At 38.4% G+C, this 12,577-nt stretch overlaps 1 protein-coding gene across 1 annotated transcript; it reads left to right on the plus strand.

Moving 5' to 3' along the window:
* Window positions 1-940: 940 nt before the first annotated feature.
* Window positions 941-10,052, plus strand: rsad2.L (radical S-adenosyl methionine domain containing 2 L homeolog). The gene is given in 7 exon segments (XM_018263999.2): window positions 941-1,441; window positions 1,443-1,795; window positions 3,029-3,190; window positions 5,707-5,936; window positions 6,987-7,136; window positions 8,363-8,395; window positions 9,600-10,052. Coding segments are annotated over 7 exon segments (1,383 nt in total). The 5' UTR covers window positions 941-1,151; the 3' UTR covers window positions 9,765-10,052.
* The last annotated feature ends 2,525 nt before the right edge of the window (window positions 10,053-12,577 follow it).

A 12,577-nucleotide genomic window follows, 5' to 3' on the forward strand; every position in this document is an offset into this window, starting at 1 on the left:
TCTAATATGAGAAAAAAATTGGATTTTAGTAAATAACCCCCTAAATTGAATCTGGTGCTTGTATTTATTTGATTAAGGTGGCCATAGAGTGGCCAATCTACAATACCTATCCAATCAGTCGGGAGGGGTAAAGAGGTCAAAAGTGACTGCAGCTCATTTTGGGTGACGAGCAACAATGTTCCATAAATACATAGAATCCACCAGGATCACAGAATTATCTGTTGCCGTAGAAGCCCTGGTCAGGCAGTATTTTCAAATCTGACCAGCCATATTTCTGAATATTTCTATAGCTTTCCTTTCTACTCACTGTCTGACTTTGACGCAGCCCCCCAGTTACTCTGAAGACAAGTAATGAATTTGGACCTGCCAATAAGTTTATATCAGTGCTACATCTGTAGGTGCCCAGAGACTTATTAGCCACTCACTCGTTTCCTGAGCCACCTGCAACCCACAATTTGCTCTTCCAATGACACCGCCCAAGGGGATTCCATCTCCCATATGTACCCAGCCCTAGGCAGCTTTTCTCCTGTATTATTGGTACATCCTTGATTTTGTTTGTGTAAGGCTGACATATATAAAGGAGAAGTTAACTTTTAAATGAAGCTTTAGTACATTATAGGTGGACCAAGACTAAGTACATTTTCAATTGATCTTTATTATTAATTTTGTATAATTTTTTATAATTAGCCTTCCTGTTCTAGTTCTCTTCAGGCTGTAAGTAAAAATTCTATATAGTTGTCTCATAGGCAGGAGGGCACACTCCATAGGATCAGATAATAAGTGTGGGATTTGGAGTTAAATGGATGGTAGATTGAAGCGCAGCACTTTTAAAAGCTCCTAGGTACATTTATAGTTGCATTTTGTTGTACCCCATGGAAAGCTGACATCTGATTGGTCAGATTAACCAACCCACCTTGGGAATGACTGGCATGGCTAGGGAGGTGGTAGTTTTAGGGCTCAGGGCACTCGATTGAGCAGAAAAGGGGAAAAAAGCTGCACAGGGGGAGGGGGTGGTGTGGGGGCCCCGGTGAGACCTCCCCAGTCTGATGTTGGTTGTACATTAACCTTGTAGTGTCTCCTGTGCATTCGTTTTCCAACAAGCCCTGGCCAGTCAAAACAAATGCTAATATTGGGATAAGGATAACAGGCATATGAAGGGCAGAATAAAAGAAACAGATTGTTTGCTATACCCATATAAATTCTTTGCTACGTATGAAAACAAGAATGGAAACCAGCAGAGCAATTCAGCGTCACACCCTGACCATAACAAGTGGCCACTGGGTGCTCCAAAGAGCCTGGGAAACCGAAACTGCCTGTTGCTTATGTTACTGTCATTTTCTGAGGAATGGAATGTGAAACTTAACCAGATAATGCCTGACCATATTTACAGTTTCTGGGTTGGTCCTGAAGGTATTTATACTCCACTCACAGCATTGCAAAGCAATGAGAATTCATCACTGCATTGATACTGCAGAACCTCTGAGCAAGATGCTGTCCCTCCTTACTCTACGGATGATGGAAATGCTCTCCGCTGTTTGGGGGAATTTCAGGAGCCTCTTACAAAGCCTAAATATATTCTGGTGCTGGCTGGAAATCTTCGGAAGGCCAAAGATATCACCCGTGAGCAGTAGATCGGAGCCTGGAGATGACACAATGGTGACTCCGACCAGTGTGAATTATCACTTTACCAGGCAGTGCAATTACAAATGTGGCTTCTGCTTCCACACGGCAAAGACGTCTTTTGTGCTGCCTATAGAAGAAGCCAAGCGAGGACTGACTATGCTCAGATCAGCAGGTAGGTCAGGAGTAAGTTGGTAAGATGCTCTATTCGATAATTATTGCTTTTTGAAGCAGTTGTTCACCATTGATTTAACTTTTAGTATGATGTAGAGAGGAATATTCTGAGACAATTTGCAATTGGTTTTCATTTGTTATTATTTGTGGTTTTTGAGTTATTTCGCTTTTTATTCAGCAGCTCTCCAGTTTGCAATTTCAGCAGTCTGATTTCTAGAATCCAAATGACCCTAGCAACCACGCACTAATTTGAATAAGAGACTGGAATATAAAATAGGAGATGACCTAAATAAAAAGACGAGTAATAAAAAGTAGCAATAATGATAACTTTTTAGCCTTAAGGAACATTTGTTTTTTTAGATGGGTCAGTGACCCCCATTTGAAATCTGGAAAGAGAAAAAAAATAAATGATTAAAAAACTAAACAAAATAAACAATGAAGACCAACTGAAATTTTCTTAGAATTGGCTGTTCTATAACATACCAAATGTTTACTTAAAGGTGAAGCACCCCTTTAAAGGAGAACTAAACCCTACAAATGAATACAGTTAAAAATGCCATATTTTATATACTGAACTTATTGCACCAGCCTAAAGTTTCAGCTTGTCAATAGCAGCAATGATCCAGGACTTCAGACTTGTCACAGGGGGTCACCATCTTGGAAAGTGTCTGTGACACTCACATGCTCAGTGGGCTCTGAGCAGCTGTTGAGAAGCTAAGCTTAGGGGTCGTCACTAATTATCCAGCAGAAAATGAGGTTGGTCTGTAATATAAGATGATGCTACAAGGCTGATTATTAAATTCTGATGCTAATTGCACTGGTTTCTGTGCTGCCATGTAGTAATTATCTGTATTAATTACTAATCAACCTTATATTGTGACTTTCCTTTCTATGTGTACTGTATATTGTGAGTGGGTCCCTAAGCTCAGTAAGTGACAGCAGCACAGAGCATGTGCAGTGAATCCGCAGAAAAGAAGATGGGGAGCTACTGGGGCATCTTTGGAGACACAGATCTTTACTGCTAAAGGGCTGTGGTTGCCTTGTGCTGGTACAGAAGCACAAAACATTATGTACAACATTTCTAGCTACTTCTTTGGTTATGCTTTAGTTCTCCTTTAAAGCTAAGCGAGCATTTAATAATTTTTCCTCAATGGGAATTTATTTCAGTGGGGTCTAATAACGATTGAACATTTGACTTGCACTCACTATTGTCTCCATTCATTCTGTGTTGCAGGCATGGAAAAGATCAATTTCTCCGGCGGGGAGCCTTTCCTACAAGAGAGAGGACATTATGTGGGAAAACTGGTCCAGTTCTGCAAAGAGGGGCTGAAACTGCCGAGCGTCAGTATTGTGAGCAATGGGAGTCTGATTACAGAGAGGTGGTTCAAACTGTATGGTGAGTAGAGCAAATACTTATGTTAATACAATTATTGGCCACAGCAACAAGTGTCTTAAGGCTAAGGGCACACTAGGCGATAGCGCCGCGATTTGACTCGCGGCGACTTTTAATCCGCAATCGCTGTGGAAACTTTTGCGCTGGCGTCTATGGGGAATCACGAGCGTAAAAACACACGCAGCGATCTTTTTTCTATTGTCGCTCGAAATCGCCTCGCTAGGCGATTTCGAGCGACAATAGAAAAAAGATCGCCGCGTGTGTTTTTACGCAGGCGATTTGACGCGATTTCCGCGGATTAAAAGTCGCAGCGAAAAGTCGCCGCGAGTCAAATCGCGGCGCTATCGCCTAGTGTGCCCTTAGCCTTAGGTTTGTTTTTATACCTGTCCCCATCCCATGTGATACTCAATCATGTGACTACAACTTTAAAGGAGTTGTTCACCTTTTAATTAACTTTTAGTATGATGTAATTTTTATTTAGTTTCCATTTTTTATTATTTGTGGCTTTGGAGTTATTTAGCTATTTATTCAGCAGCTCCCGAGTTTGCAGTTTCAGCAATTGGGTTGCTAGGGTCTATATTACGATAACAACCATGCATTGATTTGAATAAGAGACTGGAATATGAATAGGAGGGGCCTGAATAGAAAGATAAGCAATATAAAATAGCAATAACAATAAATGTGTAGCCTCACAGAACATTTGTTTTTTTTTGAAGGGGTCAGTGACCCTCATTTGAAAGCTGTAAAAAGTCAAAAGAAGAAGGAAAATTATTTAAAAACTAGAAAATACAAATAATGAATTGAAAAGTTGCTTAGAAATGGCCATTCTATAATATACTAAAAGTTAACTTTAAGGTGAACCCCCCCTTTATTCACTATGGCATGTTCCAGTTAATTTGACCAACACTGTGAGACTGGGGCCATGTACCTGAGAGGAGCCCTACAAGTCCCAAAAGTTTGATTTGAGGGCTGCAAAGTGGAGGCAGTGCAGGGTAATTGGGAGGGGTTTGGACAGATAGTCGGCATGTTGTGGGCATGTTAAAGCGATACCAGAAATTATGCTTTTTTTTACATCTACCATTAAATTGACTTTGTATGCTTCTTAAAATTCTGCCATAAAGTATTTGCCCAATGCTATTACATTAACTATCTGACTCCTTGTGATCGCCTATGAGGGGCTGCCATATTTGTGCAGCAGGCGTCCGTGAGTATTATCAGGTTTAGGAACTTCAACTAACATATACTTACAAAAACAAACCTCTCAGCAAAAAGCAATAAGCATGACCTATCGGTAACTTTTAATGTACATTAATATTTTAAAAAGTAGTTTTTATTGTCAGTATCACTTTAAGGCCCATCAGAGCCATTGCCAGGCTGCAATTTAGTTGGTTGGGAATTTATTTTATCATTGGAACTTTATTCTACTTAGTTGGCACAGCCTCTGCCATGATGGCAGATAACTCGGGTGAGCTGGGGTGGGAGGGCCCTGCTGGGGTGTGCTAACTAAGTAGTAGGGGTCCCATGCTTTCTGATGGCACCCTGTCAACACCCATGATTCTAGCATGAAACACGCACTGGTCCCACATGTGATCTGAATTAAAGGGGGATCAAATGATGGTTCCCACCAATTTGTAAGCAATGATACCTTCATTTGGCAATTTTACCAATCAAGCAGATGTAACTATGTGTGACCAGTTTAAGTTGTGGGTGAGCAGCAACATGGCAGCTCCCAAAGAGAAGCAAATGTACAAAAATGTACCATTACTGTGCTACCTATACCAACCCCTATAACAGTGATCTTCAACTAGGGGCTCATGCATGTTTCTCACCAACCCCTTGGATGTTGCTCCCAGTGACCTCAAAGCTGCTTATACAGGTATGGGACCTGTTATCCAAAATGCTTGGGACCTGGGGCTTTCCGGATAATGGATCTTTCTGTAATTTGGATCTTCATACCTTAAGTCTACTAGAAAATCACGAATGCATTAAATAAGCCCTATGGGCTGGCTTAGTTATTAATAAGGATTAATTATATCTTAGTTTGGATCAAGTACATGGTACTGCTTTATTATTACAGAGAAAAAGCAAATTGTTTTTAAAAATTTGGGTTATTTGGATAAAATGGAGTCAATGCGAGATGGCCTTTCCGTAATTCAGAACTTTCTGGATAACGGGTTTCCAGGTAACAGATCCCATACCTGTATTTGAGGCAAATTTTGTTTTATACAAACCAGGTGTACTGCCAAACAGAGCCTCCTGTAGTCTGCCTATCCACACAGGGGCAACCAATAGCCAATCACAGCACTTATTAGGTACCCAGGGAACATTTTTCATTCTTGTGTTGCTCCCCAACTCTTTTTACATCTGAATGCTGCTCACAGGTAAAAATGGTTGGGGACCCCTGTCCTATAACCATGTGCAATTTAAGTACGAACTGTTTATTGAAAAGCTCACTTGAAATGAAACATTCCCATACAACAGTGGGGCCTTCAATTGAATCAACACTGTGTTGTCCGCAGGGGAATATCTGGACATCCTTGCTGTGTCCTGCGACAGCTTTAACGAGGATGTGAACAAGTTAATCGGAAGAGGACAAGGGAACAAAAATCACGTGGAAAATTTGATAAAAATAAGACAGTGGTGCCGGGATTATAATGTTGCCTTTAAAATAAACTCCGTCATTAACCGCTACAATGTCGATGAAGACATGAACGAAGAACTCTCTCGGATTAGTCCCATACGCTGGAAGGTACGTTACATGAACAAGCTCAGCTACTTCTACTTGATGTCATGTTTATCTGCCAGTGTTTATTGTTCATATTAGTTAGAACTACAAGTAAAGGACCTGTTATCCAGAATGCTCAGGACCTGGGGTTTTCCGGAAAGGGATGTTTCTATAATTTGGATCTCCATAATGTAATATTGAAATATTAAACCCAATAGGATTGTTTTGCTCCAATAAGGATTAAAGGGGTTGTTCTTGTTTAAATTAACTTTAACTATGACATATGACAAGTTATCTGGATTCTAGGGTCCAACATACGTCTCATGACATCACTTCCGCGACATCCGTGTGTGTGACATCACGCGCGTCACGTAGAGGGCGTGTTTAGGTCCAGTGCCTAGGGCAGTATCAGACCTAAATACAGACCTGTGTGTATGGTACCCTTCTGACAGCCTGCCCCATCGATACCTGACCAAAAATTGTCCAGATATCTATCAGACAGTTTAGCAAATCCCATCAAATATAAACTGCATTGACAGGTCTCTCAAGGCCGCTATGATGATCTGACAAGTCATTCAGTTTGGCCCAGTGCTTTGGGTGCCAAATCGAGTTAAGATCCACTTGCTGAGCGTTAAATACGTTGATTTTATAGTTTATTCCCGCCTTAATTTTGTACCACCTATGGGGCCACCAGCAGTTAGAGAAATTATACAGATTGGACACTATTGAGAGACAGGTTACACCTTCTCACTTCTTTAAACCAACAAGCGTTTTAGGCCTTGTGTAAGTAGGGGAGTCTGTTTATATAGGGAGATAATAGAACTAAAGTGAGAGTTGAATGGGAAAAGTAGAAAATAGGTGAAGTATTTTTGTTCCACATGTTCAATGAATGTATCACTCCTGCTAGTTGTCCATAAGACTGGCATCCATACTGGTGAACTATCCTCAGGGTTCCAGGGAACATATGCAGTAACTAGAGGGCCCAGCCATTCCATTTATTAGACAAGGCAGAACATGATTTTCTTTCTATTATTTCTGAATTTAGCTACATAATGAAACCCTCTGCATGTACAGGTTTTCCAATGCCTAATTATTGAAGGAGAAAATGCCGGGGAAGAGGCTCTGAGGCAGGCCGAGACGTTTGTCATCAGCAACAAGGAATTCAAAGGTTTTCTGGATCGCCACAGAAACATCAAATGTTTGGTACCTGAATCAAACGAGCAGGTAATGACTGTATTTAACAAACCATACACATATTATAGCCAGAAATGCAGCATTAGTAAAGCACTATACTATCATCAAAACTACAAAAGTTCTTTCCAGTTGGGCGAATAATCCAAAAGTAAACCTAACATGGCAGCTAAACTACTTTTTTATTTTATAGGGACCTTGTACCTGATCCATTATGGCTTTGTGAATGCATAAAAGACAGTTGAACTGTGCAAAGCCAAAATGGATAAGTACAAGGTCTCTATAAATTATATTTACATTGTGAGAGATGCTTAGTTTCAAAGTTTCTTCTGGGGAAAGCCAAGCAGGTTGTCTACTGTTTCCATGACTTATGGATGTTGTAGTTCAGAAGTGAGTTAATATTTCCTTGGGTCAATTCAAGTTCAGAGTTTAGGAAGGCATTACTTTGTGGACTCTGGGCTCATCCTTTGTGCACAATCTTGCTCCCCCTGTCCACAATCTCTGGAGGCAGATGCTCTCCAATGGCAGTTTGCTCTTCAAAGGATCTATAGAACAAATAGCTGTACTTCAAATGTTGGAGCCAAGTAGCAAGTACCCATATCTGACCAATGGGAGCACTGGATCTGATTTGCCTTCCAGTAAAGCAATAGAGATACTTGGGCTCTCGGTTCTGACCACATCTTTAGTTGTGCCATAACTTGGCTGGAGGGAGTCTGTTAACCAGAATGCTCGGGACCTGGGATTTTTCAGAAAAAGGGTCTTTCCGTAATTTGGATTTTCATATCTTAAGTCTACTAAAAAATAATGTAAACATTAAATAAACCCAATAGGCTGGGTTTGCTTCCAATAAGGATTAATTACACAGGTATGGGACCCATTATCAAGAATGCTCGAGATCTGGGGTTTTCCCGATAAGGGATCTTTCCGTAATTTAGATCTCTGTGTCTTAAATCTATAAATATCATTTAAACATTAAATAAACCTAATAGGCTTGTTTTGCATTCAATAAGGATTAATTAAATCTTAGTTTCGATCAAGTACAATATACTGTTTTATTATTACAGAGAAAAAGGGAATCACTTTTTAAATTTACAATTATTTCATTGTAATGGAGTCTATGAGAGACGACCTTTCCGTTATACAGAGCATTCTGGATAACGGGTTTCCAGATAACAGATCCCATTCAAGTTAATAGTTATTCAGCCATGCATAAAAACTGTGCCAAGTGCCCCGTACTAATCTTTATTATTATATTGCAGATGCGTGATTCTTATCTCATCTTGGATGAATATGTAAGTTATCACTATATATTTACTGTATTGCAATGTATATTACTATGAGTATGCTGTCATGTTACTATTGCATTATTAAGTATTTAATGTAGAGGGAATCATGAAATATATATGTGTGTGTATATATATATATATATATATATATATATATATATATATATATATATATATATATATATATATATATATATATATATATATATATAAAGCATCAAAATTAGCCAGCACTCACGTTACAAAAAAATTAAAGTGCCTAGGTGCAGTCATAAAATATCGAACAATCGAACAACAATGTCCGCACTCTCAGGTCTTAGAAAGTGAAAAAGTGAAAAAGAACTGACGTTTCGGCCACCAGGCTAGAGTGCTAGCCAAAACATCAGTTCTTTTTAATAAATAACCTTTTCACTTTCTAATACCTGAGAGTGCAGACATTGTTGTTCGATTATATATAATACACACACATATAGGTATGAGACCTATTATCCAGAATGCTTGGGACCTGGAGTTTTCCGGAAAACTGGTCTTCCTGTAATTTGGATCTTAATGCCTTATGTCTACTAAAAAATCATTTAAACATTAGTTAAACTCAATCGGATTGTTTTGCCTTAAATAAGAATTAATTATATCTTAGATGGGATCAAGTACAAGCTACTGTTTTATTATTACAGAGAAAAAGGAAATTCTTTTTAAAAATCTGACTTATTTGGAGATAGGTAGATGATAGATAGATAGATAGATGATAGATGATAGATGATAGATGATAGATGATAGATGATAGATGATAGATAGATAGATAGATAGATAGATAGATAGATAGATAGATAGATAGATAGATAGATAGATAGATAGATAGATAGTATATAGAGAGATGATAGATAGAGAGATGATAGATAGATAGATAGATAGATAGATAGATAGATAGATAGATAGATAGATAGATAGATAGATAGATAGATAGATAGATAGATAGATGATAGATAGATAGATAGATAGATAATAGATAGATAGATGATAGATAGATAGATAGATAGATAGATAGATAGATAGATAGATAGATAGATAGATAGATAGATGATAGATAGATAGATAGATAGATAGATAGATAGATAGATAGATAGATAGATAGAACATAGGACCCTGGCCGGTTGGGTAAAATGTTTGGTTACTAGTGCATTGACAATAAGCAAGATGTTCTCTTTTCTAGATGCGCTTTTTGGACTGTACAAATGGGAGAAAGGATCCGTCTAAATCCGTCCTGGATGTTGGGGTTGAAAATGCTATAAAATTCAGTGGATTTGACGAGAAAATGTTTTTCAAAAGGGGTGGAAAATATGTTTGGAGCAAAGCGGATTTAAGGCTTGAGTGGTGAAGCTGATCGTTTCTCACTGAAAGGACTATGCACTACTGTAAATTATTTGTTTATAAAAGAAATGTGTATTTTATTATCCATTATTACAATAAGATGTATATTTTGTTTCATGTATGATATTTGTAGCAGTATTAATTAACATGTACAGTGTGAGTGTCACAGCTATGAACTTTAATAGTGTGTTTTATCTGCATAGACAGTTTAAAGGGATACTGTCATGGGAAAAAGATTTTTTCCAAAATGAATCAGTTAATAGTGCTGCTCCAGCAGAATTCTGCACTGAAATCCATTTCTCAAAAGAGCAAACAGATTTTTTTATATTCAATTTTGAAATCTGACATGGTTCTAGACATATTGTCATTTTCCCAGCTGCCCCAAGTCATGTGACTTGTGCTGTGATAAACTTCAATCACTCTTTACTGCTGTACTGCACGTTGAAGTGATATCACCCCCTCCCTCCCCCCCCAGCAGCCAAACAAAAGAACAATGGGAAGGTAACTAGATAACAGCTCCCTAACACAAGATAACAGCTGACTGGTAGATCTAAGAACAGCACTCAATAGTAAAAACCCATGTCTCACTGACACATTTAGTTACATTGAGAAGGAAAAACAGCAGCCTGCCAGAAAGCATTTCTCTCCTTAAGTGCAGGCACAAGTCACATGACATGGGGCAGCTGGGAAATTGACAATATGTCTAGCCCCATGTCAGATTTCAAAATTGAATATAAAAAAATCTGTTTGCTCTTTTGAGAAGTGGATTTCAGAGCAGCACTATTAACTGATTCATTTTGAAAAAATGTTTTTTACCATGAAAGTATCCCTTTAATGAATAAGTCACACTAGCGTTCACATTTATTTCCATTTATTTTGGATACAGGTATGGGACATTTTATCCAGAATGTTCGGGATCTGTAGTTTTCCATATAAGGAGTTTTTCCATAATTTAGATTTGCATACCTTAAGTCAACTAAAATATCATATAACATTTAAACCCAATAGGCTGGTTATGCCTCTATTAAGGATTAATTATATCTTAGTTGGTATTAAGTTCAAGGTACTGTTTTATTAATACAGATAAAAAGGAAGTATTAATTAAAATGGAGTCGATGGGAGATAGCTTTCTGTAATTCTGAGCTTTCTGGATTTCCAAATAACAGATCCTATACCTGAATTATGTATAAATTTATTTGTATTGTATTCAACTTCCACTTGTAGCAAAGAGAAAAAAAAATTGTCCCTCAGAGGTCCTTCCACCTTTCCAAAGCCAACTTTGTAAAAAATCCCTGCCCTCTGGGTTTTTTTTTGCTTAAAGGGATCCTGTCATCGGAAAACAAGTTTTTTTTTCAAAACGCATCACTTAATAGTGCTACTCCAGCAGAATTCTGCACTGAAATCCATTTCTCAAAAGAGCAAACAGATTTTTTTATATTCAATTTTGAAATCTGACATGGAGCTAGACATTTTGTCAATTTCCCAGCTGCCCCTGGTCATGTGACTTGTGCCTGCACTTTAGGAGAGAAATGCTTTCTGGCAGGCTGCTGTTTTTCCTTCTCAATGTAACTGAATGTGTCTCAGTGGGACATGGGTTTTTACTATTAAGTGCTGTTCTTAGATCTACCAGGCAGCTGCTATCTTGTGTTATGGAGCTGCTATCTGGTTACCTTCCCATTGTTCTTTTGTTTGGCTGCTGGGGGCGTAAAAGGGAGGGGGTGATATCACTCCAACTTGCAGTACAGCAGTAAAGAGTTATTGAAGTTTATCAGAGCACAAGTCACATGACTTGGGGCAGCTGGGAAATTGACAATATGTCTAGCCCAATGTCAGATTTCAAAATTGAATATAAAAAAACCTGTTTGCTCTTTTGAGAAATGGATTTCAGTGCAGAATTCTGCTGGAGCAGCACTATTAACCGATTCATTTTGAAAAAAATGTTTCTTCCCATGACAGTATCCCTTTAAAGTAAATATTGTTCATATTTTTCCAGTATTGCTTTTACCTTCCTGACTTTCTGTAGCGTAGAAAGTCAGAAAGTAGCATAAGAAACACCAGCATTTCGTAGCACTGTATAGTTTAGCAACATCCAGAGGGTCACATGTTGGGCAATAATTGTAAAGAAGGATCACAAAAAAAAGAAAATATTTTGTCTTGTATCTTGTCTTTTGTAGTAATGTTAATTTATAAACAAAAAAGCGAATTTGTACAGACACAGTATTTTTGTTCTCTAACATGTCAGTTGTTTTTTGTGAAATATTTTGGTATGCACAAATAATAATGTTTTTCTTTTAAATAAACAAGATTTATTTTTCTCCATTGGCTTTATTGTCTTCTTTGTTTACTTAATTTTGGCCTAAATGGAGTCATGTGATGCACAAAGTCTATTCCTTAGACCAGTGGTCCCCAACTAGTAGCTTGTGAGCAACATGTTGCTCACCTCCATTGACTTTATTGTCTTCTTCATTTGGGTCATGTGATGCACAAAGTCTATTTCTTCAGTGATCCCCAACCAGTAGCTCGTGAGCAATATGTTGCTCACCAACCCTTTAGATGTTGCTTCCAATGGCCTCAAAGCAGGGGCTTTTTTTTAATTCCTTACTTGGAGGCAAGTTTGGTTGTATAAAAACAGTTGTACTGCCAAACAGAGTCTCCTGTAGGCTGCCAGTCCATATAGGGGCTACCAAATAGCCAATCAATACCCTTACTTGGCACCCCCTTGGAACTTTTTTCATGCTTGTGTTGCTCCCCAACTCTTTTTCATTGCAGTGTTGCTCACTGGTAATAGGTTGGGGACCCCTGCCATAGACTGTATTGCTG

Source organism: Xenopus laevis, chromosome 5L (assembly GCF_017654675.1).
Source record: "Xenopus laevis strain J_2021 chromosome 5L, Xenopus_laevis_v10.1, whole genome shotgun sequence".
Lineage (NCBI taxonomy): Eukaryota > Metazoa > Chordata > Amphibia > Anura > Pipidae > Xenopus > Xenopus laevis.